At 38.7% G+C, this 19,776-nt stretch overlaps 1 protein-coding gene across 12 annotated transcripts in view; it reads right to left on the reverse strand.

Annotated features, from left to right (window-relative positions):
* The window catches only part of ctnnd2 (catenin delta 2), a 494,372-nt gene that overhangs the window by 44,397 nt on the left and 430,199 nt on the right, over nucleotides 1–19,776 (reverse strand). For all 12 annotated transcript variants that reach the window (XM_031903685.1, XM_031903679.1, XM_031903678.1 and 9 more), the window contains one exon: nucleotides 14,275–14,425. In XM_031903685.1, the coding sequence (XP_031759545.1) occupies nucleotides 14,275–14,425 (151 nt within the window). The remainder of the gene's footprint in view (nucleotides 1–14,274; nucleotides 14,426–19,776) is intronic.

The raw sequence follows: 19,776 nt of genomic DNA on the forward strand, positions 1-19,776 counted from the left end.
TTCTAGATGTCACCACTCTTCTAAGGCTAACTTGACAGCAAGTAACTCTCACTTCTCAGAATCGTATTTCTGCTCAGAGGAGAAAAATTTCTTAGAGAAAAAAGGTACATGGATGCAACTTCCCATCTTCTGCTTCAATTTTGGATGCATCAACTTCTATAAAGAAGAGTTAAAGAGAGGCAGGATGTCTGAGAAGTGTAGCAGAAGCAAAGGAGTCTTTCAAAAATATAAAAGTTTCCAAGGCTTGCGGGGACCAAACATTAGGTTAGGATAGGTGTGATGCAAAAGAGAATGCCTTAATGAATTGCCTGTAATAGCTGTCAATAAATCTCTGTATGGCCTTGGTACTGATAGGAAGAAACCAAATCTAGATTGTAGAGACTTTGGCAGGGTACATTTCAAACCCTTACTGAAAGATGATATAGTCAAGGGAATCTTGGGGACATAAAAAATGACTAGGGTAGGGGATGGTGAATTTTAAAAGCAAAATCTTGTTGAGACCACTGTAATCAATACAGGGGTAAAAACCTCCATCTTTCTTTCCCACAAAGAAGAACCCACCCAAATTAAGTAGATGGCCAAATTAACCCATGTTGATTATCTTGATTAAGATGATCTTGAATGTACCTCTTCATTGCTTGGGTTTTTTCAGGAGGCAGGATAAGTACAGCCTCTAAGGGTCATGGTCCAGGAAGAAGGTCAATTGGAGAGTCATATGGTCAATGAGGAGGAAGAGTTTTGGCTGACTTTTTACAGAACACATCAAGTCTTTAGATGCAGGTAAAGAAAGGACAATTTCTCTTTGTGTTAAGACCCCACTGTTAGAAGTAATTCCTCCATTGTTTCAGAGATTATTTCCAATGTGGTAGGAATGGGAAAAAGGGATGCAAAGATACCCAGATGCTTGGCAAAGGCAGAATTCATGAAATTCGCTGTGGTTTCAGAATCAAGAAAACCTTGCAAACTGACTATTTTATTAACCAGTTGAAACCGAACAAGAAGTGGGAATCTATGAGAATTCTTAGGGGGAAAAAATTCAATACACCCAGATAAGACTCCTCTATCTTATTTAGATGATGACTTTTCCCTGAGGACAGTTATTGGCAAAATGAGCCTTGCCACCACAGTACAAGCACAGGACAGCAGAACATCTATGAAGTTCTCTTGTTCAGAGAAATGTGTCTTTCTGATCTGCATAGGTTCATCAGAGGAGGTGGAAGGGGACTGGGGTGTGGAGCTCTGAAGAAGAGGTCTTTGAAACCAGGGTGCCATGATTGGCTGTTTGCCACAATCTTTATGTGCTTGGCATTCTCTAAGACATTGTCAGCCTTGATGGTGAAAGCAATCAGATCATTCAGATGTTCAGGGAGATCTCTGTAAACTAGATCTTCCTTTAGCTTGTCTGACAATGCCTGAGAAAAGGTTGTTGTGTATGCTTCACTGTTCTAGGCGGTTTCTGCAGAGTGTTTGGAATTCAATGGCATACTAGCTAGAACTAATGATGAGCAAATCTGTCATCGTCATTGGCATTGTTAATTAAGGAAGAATTCTTCACCCAAAAAGGTGATGCCCATTCCAGCACTTTGCTGAGAGATGATATACCCCATCGTAGCTCATTCTGAAGCATAATGGGTGGGCTGCGGTTTGAATTGTATGAAGCATTGGCTCACAAAACTCCTATAGACTTGAGGATCCCCATTGTAGTGAAGAGCTGGTGGAATGTGGAGCTTTTTGGGAGGTAGAGAAACTGCTGCAGCAGGGGGACAGGCACCGACGGAGCAGTAGGTATCCAAGAGAGTAGGGTCACTGTAATTACCTACTCCCCCCTTTAGGATCGTGCACATGCGCAGGGTCGGACTGGGTCCGATAACTGGACGAACACAGTTTAAACCTTTACCCGCACACCCTCAGCTCTCAATCAATACTCACTGCCCGGTGCACAGCGCTCAGAGGGATCGGCACCCTCTCCACAAACTCCAAACGAAAAAAGCAACGGCACTCAAGGGCTTAATCCAGGGCTCTGCCCTTAAAATCCTTTATTGCGAAACATGCAACATTTCAAGGCTAAGACCGCCCCTTTGTCAAGCCTGACAAAGGGGCGGTCTTAGCCTCGAAACGTTGCATGTTTCGCAATAAAGGATTTTAAGGGCAGAGCCCTGGATTAAGCCCTTGAGTGCCGTTGCTTTTTTCGTTTCCCGATAACTGGACCCCACAAATCTGGGCCTGTGGACTTCTCATTAAATGTCAAATGTCTTTGGAAATTAATTTTACCAAAACTCACAAAATTTAGATTCAAAGTGGATACAGCACAAATTTTTGTAAAGCAAGTTGCAACAATAAAGAAAGTGATACATTACTTCTAGTATCTTATTCAGATAACAAGATTTCCTTTAATGCACAGGATATATTTCATATATATCCTGCTGCAAATTTCTAGGAGGAATGCATTGTTTGCATTATTTAATACATTTAATATTTATGAAATGACATTCTACCAATGTATAACTGCAGTAGCAGAAAATGAGATATGAATAAATATGAAGCTTGAAAATAAGGTGTATATACTTATTGTAATATATACAGTATATACCTTAATTATACCTTTTACAATATTGAATAAACTATTAAATAGAACATTGCAAATTGAACTTTCTTCGTACAATACAGAGTTCAGCTACTATAAATATACTTTTTTTTTAATATCTTCTATCTTGTCTGTACAGATGTTTCAATTTTAGTTTGAGTTTTTTCACAATTGAAGTCTGCTTATTCATATGTTTGCATAAATATATACTTTTGCTTGCTTCTACTGCATTTTCAGCATCTAAACAAAAATAACATTTTATTTGAAGTGATATAAAAATACAAGTGAGAATGTTATGTACCAGATGGAGGTTATATGGCTTAGTTGTTTTTTATGAACATAAATAATGTATTCATTAGCTTTGGTATTCATGTAGGGTTATCAAAATGAAGACTCAGTGAACAATACAAAAAAGAAATTCTGTTTAGGTTTAAATATGTTTTATCTACCTTTTATGTTTTATTTTATATCAAATACAAAAGTCCAAGTTAAGATAATTTCAAAATATGTTTATTTGCATTTGTACAAACAATAAGCTAAATGGACATTAACCTGAAGATTCCTTTTTTTATCTAATAGAATGATGGATTATTTGATTATTTATATATTTTTGTCCAGGGTCATTATAGAACATGATAGATATAATTAATAGGAGGTAATACAGGTAAAATTAGGGAAAGCATTACGATAAATAAGGAAATAATAGTAATCCGTTTTCTATAAACATTAAATACAGCCATAAGAACTTACAGTAATGCTGCACTGAGTCCTCTATCAAAAGAAACACAGGATTTCTTGTCTCCTTTTTAGGGAAAATGTCATCCTCTCAGAAAAATCCTTAATTCCTGTGGCCAGAGTCTGCTCAGTTCTCTCCTCTGTCCCCTCTCCTGCTCCCCCTTCCCATAAGAATGTTAAGAACTTCCTTCCCCCTTTCTTAGGAATGTGTGATCTGAGCTATAACGGCTAGACTGCAAACAGGAAGCTATTTAAAATGGCAGCTGCTGTCTTAAGCAAACAGAGAAAGTTTCTAGGGCTCTTTACTCAGGTATGGCAATGCTTTCTGCAGAATAAATATACTTTTCTAGGTGGCACTAATGTAGCTAATCTATTGGCAGCAAAATGCCAAAATGACACTGCGCCCATGGTTAATCAAACGGAAAAGTACTATATCTAGTGATTTCACAGGTTGCTGAACAATATTTGGCAAGAAAATATCTAGACTGATTATATGATTGTCAGATTTGTATTGGATTTACCAACATAGCTAAATGCAGATGTTGGCCTGTAATGACTGAAATTTTCATAAACTGGCCACCTTCAAATATCTGTCAGCCAAATCCGTTGCCAAGGCACAGACTATCAGTACTATGAAGCACTGTTATCATATCTACCACATATCTACCACCAATATGGGTGTTAGGGAGCTGCTATCTTGCTACCTTACCATTGAGGCAGCACAGCAGTGTGACTGAAGTTTATCACAGCACAGTCATATATCCGTGGCACCCTGGGAAATGAAGAATATGGCTAGCCCCATGTGAATTGTCAAAATTAATTTTAACAAAACCTGTTTGCATTTTTGAAAAATGGATTTCGATGCAGGATTCTGCTTGAGAAGCTCTATTAACTGATGCATTTTGAAAAAAAAATCAAAACCATGTATTCCCATGACGGTATTCCTTTAACCTCATATCCCCTTTTGCAACTTTCTTAAAACATGAGGATGTAAAAAATTGCACCAACATTTATTCAAATTCTTATGCAAAATAAAAAAAACAAATAATGTATTTATTGAAGTTAAGAAATTCCACACTTGGGAGGTCTTCATTTCTGATTTTAGAAAATTAATTCTCACATAATTTGTAGATAATTAGTTGAATAGATCTCAGAAAAAGAGATTTATACCTATTTGAGAATGGAGTCCACTTTAGATTCGGGAAAGAATATAGTGTTTTATTACCATAAAAATGGAGAAATCAACACGTTGATATTAAGAGAAAAGTACTTTACAGAGAAATAATTGTTACATCGAAAACACTCTTCAAGTATAATGGTTTTAATTACTTAATTTTACCCTTTTTTCAAAATTTAATTGTGAAAGAAACTTCTTGATCCCTACTCGGAAAATAAAGGTATTTAACAAATACAGCATATTGTTGATCCTGACTCTGGAGATCCTTTACCCTGGGAATCTATCAAATCTACATTTAAATAGACTGAATATGAAAAAATAACATACATCTATGTGGTCTTAAAATAACCCAGCAAAAAATGGTATTGTCAAAAATAAATATCCCTGTGAGTCACTCTAATAAATGATGAACCATCCCAAAAATAAAATTTCTGTAATATCTAATTTATTAATTTATCCATCTAACCGTGGTGCTCACCCATTGCATAATTTAGCTAAAAAATGGTCTTTATTTTTGGATGCTGTAATTTCCCATCAACAATTAATTTCCTCTGTAAGAAACTATAATATAGACCAATATTACAGATAGCCATAAATCAACATACTCTTTCTGTCCTAAATGTAAGGAGCACAACAAAAATATTTTTTTATAACTTATGGCATTGCCCCAAAATAACAGTTTTGTGGAATGAACTTGAACTGCACTATATATATCAAATTAATAATAAGGTTCCCCCCTCCCCAAAAAAAATTAAACCTGACTACAAGGGGAAACATGTTAACAAAATTGATGAATTTGTATAATTTATAATGGCTGCAGTGCATAAGTCCATATTTTTACATTGGATAAGGAGGACTCTCCTGTTTTATCATATCTAAAATCTCTTTGCCTCCAGGAAGCGATCATATTTAGATATGGAGATCTAAAGATGGGGGAATATATCTATATATATATATCTATATACTTAGATACGTAAGAATTTAGGCTATGACTGTACAGGTATGTGACCTGTTATACGGAATGCTCGGGACCTGGGGGTTTCTGGATAAGGGATCTTTTCGGAATTTGGATCTCCATAACTTAAGTCTGTTTGTTTTGCCTCCAATAAGGATTAAGTATTGTACCAAATGATGTTACCTTCTGGGTAGCCGGGCAAGGTATGGGTTCCTTTAATAGCCTGGTACAAAGTAGAAATGACACACTTGCTGAATTTATGGTGAGAGTGAATGCAGCACTCTCTATTTTACTGGAACAGGTAAATGAAAACCATAAGAGAACAAGTACAAATAATATCAGTAAGAACAAACCAATACAGTTATACAATTTGTTAACCCCTGTGGTGCACCACATATAACTGAGAGTTCAGGCCTGATTCCTGTGTACACTTTATGTTGGTGCGCACTTATCTGTGATCCAAGGTGTGATATCCAGAAGATCCAGTACATTAGATTTATAATCCGGTGATGGAAATCTATTCAGTGTTCCCAATATTTAGTCCTGGTTCTCCTCTTGGGTAGAACTGGGCCACTAACTAAGCAGGGGTGACTGACTCTAACGGGCACCGGAACCTGGGGCTCTAACCTACTCTGATCAGAGAAGGGACCTGACTACTGAACCTTCTGGTTCTTATAAAACTATTCCCTAATTCCCTAACTGGGCCCTAAATCTGCACTAGTTACAGTGAGGGCCTATTGGAACTGGAACCTAATGGTCCTAAGGTGCAAGGAGAGTAAAATCCTTCCCTGACTGACAATTACTGGCACACTAAGGGGAACCTGCAGTTGGTGCAACCTTTCCTGCACTTCTTCCAACCATGCATCCCGGGGGGTCTCTCTCTCCCTGCTGCCAGATCTGTGCATGCTCTCTCCTTGCCTTATTGCCTTGGCTTCCTCTTTCCCATCTCTCCTTGCAAAGTCACATGGTATCAGCCTTACTGTTTCCAGATTGTCTAAGGCTGCCATCTGCAGGCTGGAGGTGGCGTTTGCACAGTCCTCATTTGCCTGCCTGTTACACTGCCCCCTCCTTTGAAAAGATGCGTCCTCGCATCTAGTTAACTGAGCACAATAGTCTGAATGCCACTTGGGTGCCTTTCTCTGTCTCTGGGGCCTGGCTTGTAAGTTAGGAGGATCTGTAAAGTTCTGAGGTCCAGGACTTACAGTTGGATCAGGCATTGGGGTGGCATGTAGCAATGGTTCCTCACCATCTGTTTCCGAACTGGAGTCATTGGACTCTTCCACATCACATAGCTGTGGGTCATTTGAGTTAGAATGGTCAGAATCCTCATCAGGGAGTGGAATTGCAGATTCACCTGTTGGGAGTTGGTCAGGTAACAGAGGGTCTTGAGTAGGGGGCTGTTCAGCCAGTTGGGTCCAAGGGCCAAAAAATGGTTTTCCCTCTGTATCACATACTCTATACAATACATCAGACAATTTTTGAGCAATTACATATGGACCTTTATACTTTGGTCGAAGTTTTGGGCACACACCTTTTTTCCTGGTTGAATCTCTTACCCATACATTTTCTCCTGGTTCATATACCTGGGCAGTTATTTTTAAGTCATAGTACTCTTTCTGCTTTCCAGTAGCTTTAGCTTGGTGATATTTAACCATATTTCTTATACCTGCCAACCTTCTTGCAACTTCACTTACATAACTGGTAGGGCTAGTAAATTTTTCATCTACATCCCCTCCATTAACAAGGTCTACAGGCAAACATACCTCCCTCCCAAACATTACCATGAATGGGGAATATCCTGTAGAGGACTGTACACTGCTACGGTACGCCATCATAACATATGGGAGAATGTCATCCCAATCCCTCTGATGGTCTTCCACAAATGAAGACAACATAGTAAGGAGTGTGCCGTTGAACCGCTCCACAAATCCATCTGACTGTGGATAATAAGGGGTAGTTCTTGTTTTGTGTATGCCTAACATTGAACACATGTCTTTAAAGACTTTTGATTCAAAATTCCTACCCTGATCTGTATGGAGAGACCTTGGTACTCCATAATGACATATAAAGTCCTCCACTAACATTTCTGTAACAGTTTTAGCTTCCTGGTCTGGGAGAGGGAACCCTTCAGCCCATTTTGAGAAATAATCACCAATCACTAGGATGTATTTGTTACCCTTGTGGGTTTCTGGTAGGGGTCCCAATATATCAAGGGCGACCCTTTGCAAAGGACGATCTGTTTGTGAAGATACCATTGGTGCCCTAGCAGTTTTCTTTTCATTTTTACGAGCCCCACATATAGTACAGGTTTTACACCATGCTTTGACGTCTTTACGCCAGGATGGCCAGAAATACCGAGCAATGACCTTTCCAGTAACTTTATCCACACCTAGATGCCCACCTGTTTTGTCATTGTGTAACATCTCTAGAATCACTGGTACAGCTCTGCGAGGGACAACAATTTGGAATTTAGGCTGTCTGGGGTCATCTCCATGTGTTTTTCTTACCAGGAGTCCACTCCTGATTGATAAATTAGACCAGTGTTTCCGAAAAACATCTTGATGTGGGGAGCTATGAGCCTCAGTTGGGAGAGAAGTTTCTCCTGCCATAATCCATTCTTTAAGTTGGCAGATGTCATTGTCTAGGTCTTGAGCTGATTTTAGATCCACAGGGGTAACATGAACTGGTTGTGTTATTGAGTACTCTGCTGAACATGAAGGAGGCTCTGAGGTGCTGCTTTGGGTCTCAGAGTATGGTCTGTGGGATAGCGCATCTGCATTCTGGAGATGGTGGTCTGCTCGATGCTCAACTACATAATCAAACATGGAAAGTTGTTCCAACCAACGAGCTAATTGACCTTCCGGCTCATGAAAGGTGTGTAGCCATTTCAGAGAGTTATGATCAGTCCTGACAGTGAAATGTCTTCCTAGTAGATAATGTCTATAGTAGCGGGTAAATATAACAACAGCTAGCAATTCTTTACGAGTTGTTGCATACTTCCGTTCAGGTTTGGTCAGCGCTCTGCTTGCATAAGAGATTACTCTTTCATGACCATCTTGTATTTGAGACAACACAGCACCAATTCCTGTTTCACTAGCATCAGTGTCCAATATAAAAGGCAACTGTGGGTCTGGGTAGGCCATAATTGGAGCAGACAATAAGCGTCGTTTTAATTCCAAAAATGCATCTCCACAGGCCTTGCTCCATATGAACTTTGCACCTTTCTCAGCTAATTTGTGCAGGGGGTCAGCAATATGTGCAAATCCCTCAATACATTTCCTGTAATAGGAGGCCAGCCCTAAGAAACTGCGTAATTCCTTTATATTTTGTGGAACAGGCCATTGGGTAATAGTGGTGACTTTTTCTGGGTCTGGCTCCACACCTGCTGATGAAATAACATGTCCCAGATAGCGGACCTTTTCACAGAATAATTTACACTTGGATGGCTTCACTTTCAGGTTAGCTTCCTTTAATTTTTGCAACACGCAGGACAATCTCTGCAGGTGTTCATCCAATGTTCTGCCAATCACAATAATGTCACCCAGGTAAACAAGGCAAGCAGTCCCTTGCAAATCAGCCAGTACAATGTCCATCAATCTCTGAAATGTACTTGGGGCATTGCAGAGCCCAAATGGCATGACATTAATCTGAAACAGTCCATGACTAGTAACAAATGCTGTTTTGTGTCTGTCAGCAGGGTGCACCTCCACTTGCCAGTATCCACTTGTAAGGTCTAGGGTAGAAAACTACCTGGCATTTGACAAAAGATCAAGAGTATCATCGATTCGTGGTAGTGGATAAGCATCTTTGACAGTGATATCATTAAGCTTCCTATAGTCCACACAAAGTCTTACCCCACCATCTTTCTTTTTGACTAATACAACTGGTGCTGCCCATGGACTGGAGGATGGTGATACCAATCCACGGGAACAAAGATCATGAAGCTGATCATCAAAGTTTTTTTGAAAATGAATAGGGATCCTTCTTGGGCCCATACGGATGGGAGGGGCCTGCCTTGTGTCAATGTGATGACGTGCAGCTGTAGTGCATCCCAAGTCATTGTCTCCAGAACTGAAAACACATTCATATTGCATTAAGAGATTAATAGGATTTTGTATTTGGAAATTGTCTAGCCCTCTATTGTCAAGTCCAAGTTCGTTCTTTAGCTGGTCTGATGTCCAGGTGCAGTGATTGTTGTGGCTAGAGTTAAAGCCAGTAGTCTGTACGTTCGGACTTTAAATTGGTAATAAGGTTTGAAGGGGCCACAGAAATATCATGGTGCAGAATGCCCAACAAGGTACCAGAATACATAACTTGGGGCTCCGAAGTTACATTTGCCACTCGGACAGGGACTTGACCATGTTGACTACAACCAAGAGACCGCCCAATAATGAGCTCTGATTTGTCATTATAGACAGGTTCTAGGAAAACCGCCTTCCCAGAGTATTGCTGGCCTTCCACTTTTCCAGGAATAATGACTTCACTTCTGGGTGGTATAACTGTGTTTTTATCAACCACCACACGTTGAATTTGAGCCCCATCATCTGAAGCTATCAGGGAAAACTTTCGGCCCATCAGTGTACAAGATCTGTCAGCTATGTTAATAGTTCCAGCATACTGTTGTAAAAAATCAGTACCAGCCAGGGCGTCTTGAAGTGCATCCTTTGCAACAACAAATTCCACTGCGAGGTGCAAATTCTGAATTGTTACAACTGTTTTCCATTTACCAATTACATGCATGGCTCCACCATTAGCAACCGTTAACATGGTATGGCAAGTTTGCATTGTTTGAGGGTTTTTGGAGTTAATCTGGTCCCAAACTCGCTTGTGGATAATGGAAACTTGCGCACCACAGTCAATTAAAAGGTCACATGGTACGTCTCCTATGTGGATAGGTAGAAAGTAACTGCACCCTACAGCTTGAAGAGTACCTCTGTCAGGTTTATTGCCATTGTAAGCCCCAGAAGGCTGATAATAAGCTACCGACTTTGGGGATTGTGTGGCCTTTTGTGATTTACATTCATATTTGGTATGGCCAAATCTCTCACATTTCCAGCATTTTGTGTTACTTCTATTGTAACCTCTGTCAGGCCCATCTATAGGCCTATTAAATCTTTTATTTCCTGATAGCCCTTTCAATTCTGAGACTTCACAACGTAATTGGTCAATAGCTTCCATGACATCACAGTTAGAGGGGCCCATGACAGGCTGAGCAGTACTTGGGGAGAAGTTGCTACTTACTGCTGAGGTTCCTGACTCAATTTTATGCAGAATTTTTAGCTCAATTGCATTCTGTATGGCACCTGATAATGTTTTTGGTTTTAACAGTCTCAGCTGCATGCGTAATTCTTTATTCACTCCATGCTGGAGGAACTGGTCAAGGGCCAGTGAGTCGTGCATCTCTGGTGTAGCATGAGGAAAAGTTTTAACTGCCAGTTTCTGGAGTTCATATCCAAATGCTGCAACAATTTCACCTGGTTCTCGCTTTTTATTAAGGGCTTTCCCTTGTAGCATAAAGTTAAGTACCTGAAGCTGGGCAGCTTCATCCCAGCTGTTAATAGTAGAAGTGAGTTCAAACTGTTCAAGCCACTCTGTCCACTCCCTAGTGACACCATCAAATGGGTGAGGCCTAAAAATTGGTTTATGAATCTGACTCCCAGTCCCTGCAGAGCTGACCTCAGTGGATTGGTTTTCTGGTATTAACACTGGGGGGTCAGGGAATACACTGGCTTGGTGATTTTCTCCCTCCATGTTATAAGACAATGCAAAATGGAAAACAGAAGATTGCACAAGTAATGCAGAAAATAATTCTGTATATTGTAACCAACGCTGCCACCAATTTGTACCAAATGATGTTACCTTCTGGGTAGCTGGGCAAGGTATGGGTTCCTTTAATAGCCTGGTACAAAGTAGAAATGACACACTTGCTGAATTTATGGTGAGAGTGAATGCAGCACTCTCTATTTTACTGGAACAGGTAAATGAAAACCATAAGAGAACAAGTACAAATAATATCAGTAAGAACAAACCAATACAGTTATACAATTTGTTAACCCCTGTGGTGCACCACATATAACTGAGAGTTCAGGCCTGATTCCTGTGTACACTTTATGTTGGTGCGCACTTATCTGTGATCCAAGGTGTGACATCCAGAAGATCCAGTACATTAGATTTATAATCAGGTGATGGAAATCTATTCAGTGTTCCCAATATTTAGTCCTGGTTCTCCTCTTGGGTAGAACTGGGCCACTAACTAAGCAGGGGTGACTGACTCTAACAGGCACCGGAACCTGGGGCTCTAACCTACTCTGATCAGAGAAGGGACCTGACTACTAAACCTTCTGGTTCTTATAAAACTATTCCCTAATTCCCTAACTGGGCCCTTTACAAGATCCTTTATGAGGCAGTTTATTAAATGCTTTGGTAAAATCAAAAATTACATCCACAGAACCCCCACTGTCCAACTTCTTACTAAAAGCAATCAATTTTGTCTGACAGAGCCAATCCTTCATAAAGCCATGATGATTATTACTTATAATTCTCCAGAACATAATCTTGAATGTTATTTCTTAATAATCCTTCAAATATCATGGCCACCGCAGATATCAAATTTATGTGCCTATAATTGTCATAAATCTTGGAATTACAACAGCTTTTCTCCAATCCACAGGTAGATGAAAGCAGGTCTGAAAAATAAATAGTGGCTTGGCATAAACTGAACTAAGCTTGCTAAGTATCCAAGGGTGTACTCCATCTGACCCTAACATTAATTTTGACTAAACCTTTGTGTACCATATCCTGTGACAACTGTTGACTACACTGAGCTGGAAAAACATGAACATAGAACTGTGTTGCAGAGCAATTGGCAAAACATAGCTATTTTTCTTTGTATAGTTTATCAGGCCAGAACCAGATATAAATAAATGATGCATGAATGAATAAATACATCATATAAAAAAGTTGCTTTTCAAAAAGGGGCACTTTACTATTAACTATAAGTATGATGTTGACAGTGATTTTCTTAAGCAATTTGCAATTGTGTTTTGCCTGTATGTATTTTTTGCTCCATTTATTACCCCCTAATTTATTAAATTAGCAACTCTGCCCCAATATGTAATTTTGGGCAATTTTTCACATTTTTCCAATTATTTTGAGATTTTGTAGACCTATTGAAGATGACATATAGAATACAAATTAGAGGCATTCAAGTTTAATTTTATAGTATTATTGAAAGCATTTTTTGTTTAGATTTTTTTTTAATAAATAATCAAGCATTCAAGTTTGGTAAAATTTTATTTAAATTTTATTAGAATTTTAAAAAAACCCTGTAAATTAACAAATTAAAAAGTTAAAAGATATAACCTGCCATGATAACATTTTTGTCAGTTCTCACATTGTGCTGCTGATTTAATTTAATATCATTGATCAAATGGGCAGTCCTGTGATTTTGTGACAGATAGATGGATGATTAAATTACCCCTTGGTACATGAATAATTGAATTTAATTGTACCCTATAGAATACTATAAGCAGGCCCGAATTTGTGGAGAGGCCACAAAGGCCCGGGCCTAGGGCAGCAGAAGTTTAGGGGCGGCATGCCGCCCTGCCACAAGAAAATTTTAAAATCTTGGCTCCCATACGGAGCAGTCGGGACCTCTCCCCACTGCTCCGTATGGGAGATTAAAGGAGCACATGCACACTCGTGGCCGTGGGGGGGGGGGGGGGGGGAGGGTGTCGCTCGTTTGTGCATGTGCACTGGGAGGGTCGCGTACGAGCATGCGCACAGGTGGAGGGGGGAGGCGACCAACAGGGACGGCCTCGGGGCGCCCAGAACAGAAATCCGGCCCTGACTATAAGTCTGATTGATTATTATTAGATGATAGCAGGTTAGGGGCAGATTTACTTACCGAAAAATTGGGATGCGAAGTGGTGAAATGAAAAATTAAATTCACATACTTTTAAGTGATGATCCTTTAAATATATATCAGTGTCTAAAATGAATATATATATATATATATATATTTATTTATATATGTATTAAATTAAACAGTCAGAGTAAATAATTTTTCACGTTATTCACTGTTGTTAAATTTCATTTGATGTTACTGTTTTTGGCCCGCCTTAGTAAATAATATTTGATGCAGCCCCCCTTATTTCTCCAAACATCTGTTACATAGTTACATAGATAAATTGGGTTATAAAAAGACCCTCATGTTTAACCCCTCCAAGTAAACCCCAGTGCACATATATATATTTATACTGAAACCAATATCTATACTAATTGTAGATTTTAGCATCATGAACGCCTTGAATATTATGCTTGTTTGAGAAATCAGTTCTTTAATTCCTTACTTTTACCTCTGTAAATTTACATCTGTATTCCTCAAGCATTGCATGCAGCGTTGTAAATTGCTTACATCATGCAACAGGTTTTTTTATTCTATGGTGAAATATCTAATTACATGTGTTAATGTACCCCTCCCCTCCCCCCCAATAAGCTGTGCGCTCATGTGCACACAAATTTTAAGACCAGCACGCACAAAAATTGTGGCGCGCACAAAGAATTCTGTGTAAGAACCTCAAATTTTGCATTTATTCTAACTTGAGGCTTGAAGACGCAGATGTGTTTACAGCTACTATAACTCACAAATTTGAGTCTGTTTTGAGCATAAATGCAACTGAAGCAAATGTGTGTTTTTTACAGAATCTAAGAATACTAATATGATTACAATGGAGATAGTTACTAAAATTATTGTATGGGCAAAGTAATGTGAATTAAACAAACTGAATGATATTTATGTTGCAAACTGGATAGTGTACTTACCAATCAGTTCCTTATTTCTTACATCTAAGGCCATATTTCGTAAAGCAGTGGCAACTGCACACACAACTCTGTCATTATCTACACGAAGAAGTTCCACTAGTATAGGCAGGCCTTTCTCTTTGCGGACAGCAGCACGGATATAAACTGACCACTGCAAAGAAATGAAAATGAATAGGTAATTAATATTCACTTTCTGAACACTGATGCACACATTTAAAGCAAAAACATGCAGTGCTACTGTCTAATGGTGAACAAAGTTTATTCAAAGGAATAGCACCGCTTTGAAGGAAAATGCTAATCTATTACATTCACAGAAAAAAATTGTTGAAGATATAATTCAGCATACAAAAAAACTACAGTTTGCCTGCACCTTTACACATTTACAGATTCAAAAGGGATGATCAGGCTTTATTAACTTGATTTTTTTTTTTAAGGTGAAGTACCATGAAAATCATATTGCCCAAATGGAAAGATATGCTGAAAATAATATTCTCAAATATATTTGTTTACTAAGTTATTATTACTAAATTATTATTAATAAATTACTTATTTTTTAAATAATATTACAGACTGTTTGGATCCTTTCTCTGACAGCCAGTTCAAGAGCTCAAGAGAGAGTGGCAACACATTGCTGTGATGTCACAAAATCACTTCCTTATGCTGAATGCAAAGCATTCTCCCACTAATTGTATGCCCTTCTGGTACTTATATTGCCAGACAGTTTTGGAAAATGTTATGCTCTTTTACTTTAGGGGCATTTTTTAAGGGGAATTTTAGTTTACCTATGAAAACTACAGTATATATAGTTTTTTTTAAAACAACCTAAGCTTGAAAAATATGCTACAGTTACATCATTTATTTTATGCACAAAAATGCATCTGATTTGGAAAGTCTGATGCAGACCCGGATTGGCAGTCTGTGGGTTCTAGCAAATGCCAGAGGGGTTGCTGTAAGATGTCATACACAGTCACTATTTAGTGGGCTGGTGGGGCCTGTTTGGCCTCTGTTTTACCAGGATCTATTTTGAATCCCAGTCCAGACCTGGTCTGATGTATCCTAAACATGCCAATAATAAATATGTATAGTTCTATAACTTGTATAGGTCTATAACTTGTATAGGTCAAAAACTTCCAGCAGTACACGACCTAATTTCAAAGCACTGCTCCAGAAAGCTGCATACTTTGGATTTCAAGGCCAAACACTCCACCAATGTTAGGTTTACACTAGAAAACAATATATTTCATACAAATCCAAATGGGTAATGGGAAATATATTTTTTCTCCAAACTGCAAAGTTATGATAAACATAGCCGTTTTTATTAAATTTCTAAAAATCAAAATCATTTTAAAGCTTGCATTTTACCCCATTACATGCCCCACATGTAATGCTGGTAATGTACCACCATAAAACATCCTAAATATAAATGCTAGGGGGTCTACTGGACAGTGTGATGCATGATATGCATAGATTTACCAAACTATGCCCCCGAAATGAAAATATTGCACAAATTGTTTACAGGGCAAAAACAAAAAAAAAGTAGGACACAATAGTAATATCCAATAAAACCACTTAAGTCAATGCATTTTTGTGTAATCTGCAGAGCATGTCAAAAGGATCATGGTGATCAACATAAACCACCCAGATGATTTAGCACAGACCTTAGCAGAGGTGATAGGGAATGGATTCCTCAAAAGAATGAATGATTTCCCTAAAATATCTAATAAAGGCTAATAAAAACTTGTTAATGGAACTTTAGGTTGCTAAAGCTAAAGGGGACTTACCAGGACTTGCATTCCTTGACACAGCCAGAAGATGTTAACCCCATAGAGCAAAAGCTACCCTACAACTTGCAAGAACAGTGGATGGCACATGGGTCTTAATTTAAACAAGCTCACAATGTCACTTTTCCTTCCTTCACTGTGTTTGTGGACTTGTTGTTTTTGTGTATACCAGCAAGCCAAGATGAGGAATGACCCCAGTTAACACCCAGGTAACACTCGCAAAGCAGCAGTAACAGTTCACAGAACTAATGTTTCCTCTCCAGATTCCATGGATCTGCTGACAGCTCTCAGGAGCAGACAAAGAACAAAGACCCTGGAAAGCAGTGTCCCTTACACCAAAAGCCTCACCCTCTTTTGAAACCAGAGGCTTCAGAGAAAAGTCCATAGAGGACCGCAAAGCCTTCCCTTTGCACAGAAGACAACATTTTCGTGGAGATTATGGATATTGTGTGTAAAGACAATGCTAACATCTGGGTAACTCCACTTCCTTTCAAACCACATGCTGCCTTCCTAATAACAGAGAATTTTACTTCCCTCACTCGCACACTTCAAAAGAAACCAGAGATGAGGGAACACTTTTTTACATTTATGAGAAAGATATTTTAGAATGGTCATTGCTCCTTGTGTTAAAAAGAAAGAAGAATGCTGGTACTTGCTACAGCCTGAACACACTATACCCAGAGCTTTGTGCAGCTGTGTTAGCAGTGGAAATGGCTGATCTCATCACTTCAGGAATTGATCTTCAACTAAGTGAGGCTGAATAACAAGGTAGTGTTGGGCTATGTCCGCAATGAAAATAGATGCTTATATGTCTATGTCAGTAACAGAATTCTGTGGAGATCAACACATGCAAAACAATGGCACTATGTACCTTGAGACCGAAATACAGCAGATTATGTAAAAAGAGCCATACCGGCAGCTTGTTTGAAAGAATTCCTGTATACATCTGAACAGAATTACCCTGATGATGTGTATGAACCAGTTGACACAATAACTGACCCAGAGATTCGACCACAAGTGTCTGCTCTCTACACTGATGTTACAAGTATTCACCTGGGGTCCCATTGCTTCAAGAGATTCTCTTCTTGGAAGTCTCTAGTCAGATCTATTACCTGTCTACTTTGTATAGTGCAGTTCTTCAAGAAAGATTTATTTTCAACTCCCAACAATTGCAAAGGCTAGCACTACTGTCAAAACGAACATACAGAAATGTCATTCTACTAAATGTACAGAAAGAAACCTATGCTAAAGAGCTCAAGTGCATCAAAAGCAAAAGGGCCATTTCCAAAAACAGTGTCTTAAAAAAGCTTGACTAATTTATTGATGAAAATACCCTATTGAGAGTTGGTGATCACATAACAAAAGCTACACTTGGAAGAAGTTTTCCTTGTGTGTTCTCTCACTTTGTAAAGCATTTCCTGGTTGGTATATATGAAGTTGAGGATTCTACTACTGACAGCTGCCTCCTTTTAGATTTGAGTTCAGCATGAAACCTGTATTCTTTTATCTGAATTTTCAATGGTCTATTGATTTAAGTGTAAGCAGAACACACAGGAGCACTCACCGGTTCACCAGGCGTGCTACACATGCAACCAACACCCGGATGGGCGTCACAATATCCAATATCAGTCTAGAGCATGGAGCACACGCCAATCAGGTAAAATATCTCAGGTCACCAAAATATCACCAGCTTGGCTTGACGCATTTTGTGGCACATGGGAAGTTTGGATATTATTTGTAGGTCTTTTCTATGGTGTTTGTAAAGCAAAATAAACTTCACTTGACTATATAATTATTATTATTTATATAGCGCCATCAATTTACGCAGCGCTTTACAAAAGAGAGGGGTACAAAAGACATAACAGTTAACATGTACAAATAAACAATTCACAAAAATGGTTTGCAGTTGCATTGGATGAGGATCAGAGACACTAGGGGGAGGGCCCTGCTCGCAAGAGCATACATTTTAAAGGGAGCACTAATATAAATCTTGTTTCCTTCAGTCTTGAAACCACAGTCGGCAGGCAGGTGCCATTTTGTGGACACTCTTATTTCTATCACCCCAACATCTTGCGTATGTACCAGAATGGGACCTGATGCACATGCTCAGGCACTGGCTACACAACTAGATGGTGAGGAGGGGGAAAGTGAGTACTGAATGGAAAGTGAAAGTAATTGTCTGCCTGAAGGGGCAGTCAATATATGATTGACAGCTAGGATTTTTAAATGCCTTTATAATAGGAATGGATGAGTTAATAAAAAAAGGGATTAGGGTTTCATGTTTAATTTGAAAAGGATTTTTATTACACAGCTTTTTATGTCTGGGTGACAGGTCCCTTTTAAGGGCATTTTCAGAGTACAAGGGACTCTTAGTTTACCTAGGAAAACAGTAAAGCACTTAGCTTTCTAAATTTGTTATGTGTAATTCAACTTCTGTAACAAGATATAGGGATCAATACCAAAGTGATAAAAACATTTATATTTTTTATACTCTAGGAATATCTAACAGAAACCAATTTTATGCACTAAAACACACTTAATTTAGTAACTGTCAAGTCTCCTAAAGCAGTCAATACCAAATATGTGCATTTATGGAGATGTTTGATCTTATATAGATCAAAAATCTATGCACTATAGATTGCAAAGTAAAACAATTTACTTATATTAGATTTGCCATAGGGCACCACATAATTTCAGAAAGTACACTTTCTGATGAATCCAAAACAGGTAAATGCAACGTTCTACTTCATACTGTAAAACTTTCCTTAAGTTAGAATTTTTCTAATGAAATTTCTGAAAATCATCTCAAATCTTGCAATTAACAGTATCTGTCATACGGAAAATGACAGGGCTCCACTGAACAATTTGATTTCCAGAATGCACAAGATTTCCAAAGTATGTTTCTTGTAGACACTACCAGTAGACTGCATGTAGTGATAAGCAAAGCTGCCCAGTTTTGTTTCACTGAAAAATTTGCAAAACTGCTGAAAAATTATTGAAATGATGAAAAATTCTCATCATTCAAAAAGTCTGACGTGTGCAACTTTTGGCATGTCCGCAACATCTTGACTAGAGTTTAGTTGTTAAATAATAATAAAAAGAAATAACTACACAAATCAACTTTTTATTCAACATCTGTTTGTAAGAGTCAACTCCAGACATTTCATGGCACAGGCCAGTGCTCCAAAATCTGCAGGTGTCAGGTTTAAAGGGGATGCAAAGGCAAAAAATGATATTGCACGTACTGATTGTAAACCTAAAAAGAATCATATTTGCAATGTACTTCAATTTGAAAAAGTGAACCACTTCTTTAAAATAACTGATTCTGTGCAGCTAAATTCACTGTATTTCCTCTCATCTAAATATACAAACTGAAAGGACTTGCGCCAATATTATAGTTATATCATTTTAGTAGTGGTACAATTCAAATATTATGTAATTGTAGCCCACTTTTGCGGATTCAGTGCTGCTACCTGCTGATTTCTCTGGTTTGGCACTACAGGAGTCCTGAGCCCCCGCTTACTATGGGGATTAACAAGGATTTCTCCCTTAAAGGCGTGCCTCCACCCAGGGATGATCTTGTGGAACTATAATCCACCCCCTGGGAACTTAATGTTTCAATAGTACCTCTGCCTGGGATCCACAAAACTCCTGGTACCTTGCCCCTCCCTTGGGGTAGTTGCTTACCAGCAGGTAGGTGATCCCTTGTGCAGGAAAGAGC

The sequence above is a fragment of the Xenopus tropicalis genome, chromosome 6 (genome assembly GCF_000004195.4).
Source record: "Xenopus tropicalis strain Nigerian chromosome 6, UCB_Xtro_10.0, whole genome shotgun sequence".
In the NCBI taxonomy this organism is placed as follows: domain Eukaryota; kingdom Metazoa; phylum Chordata; class Amphibia; order Anura; family Pipidae; genus Xenopus; species Xenopus tropicalis.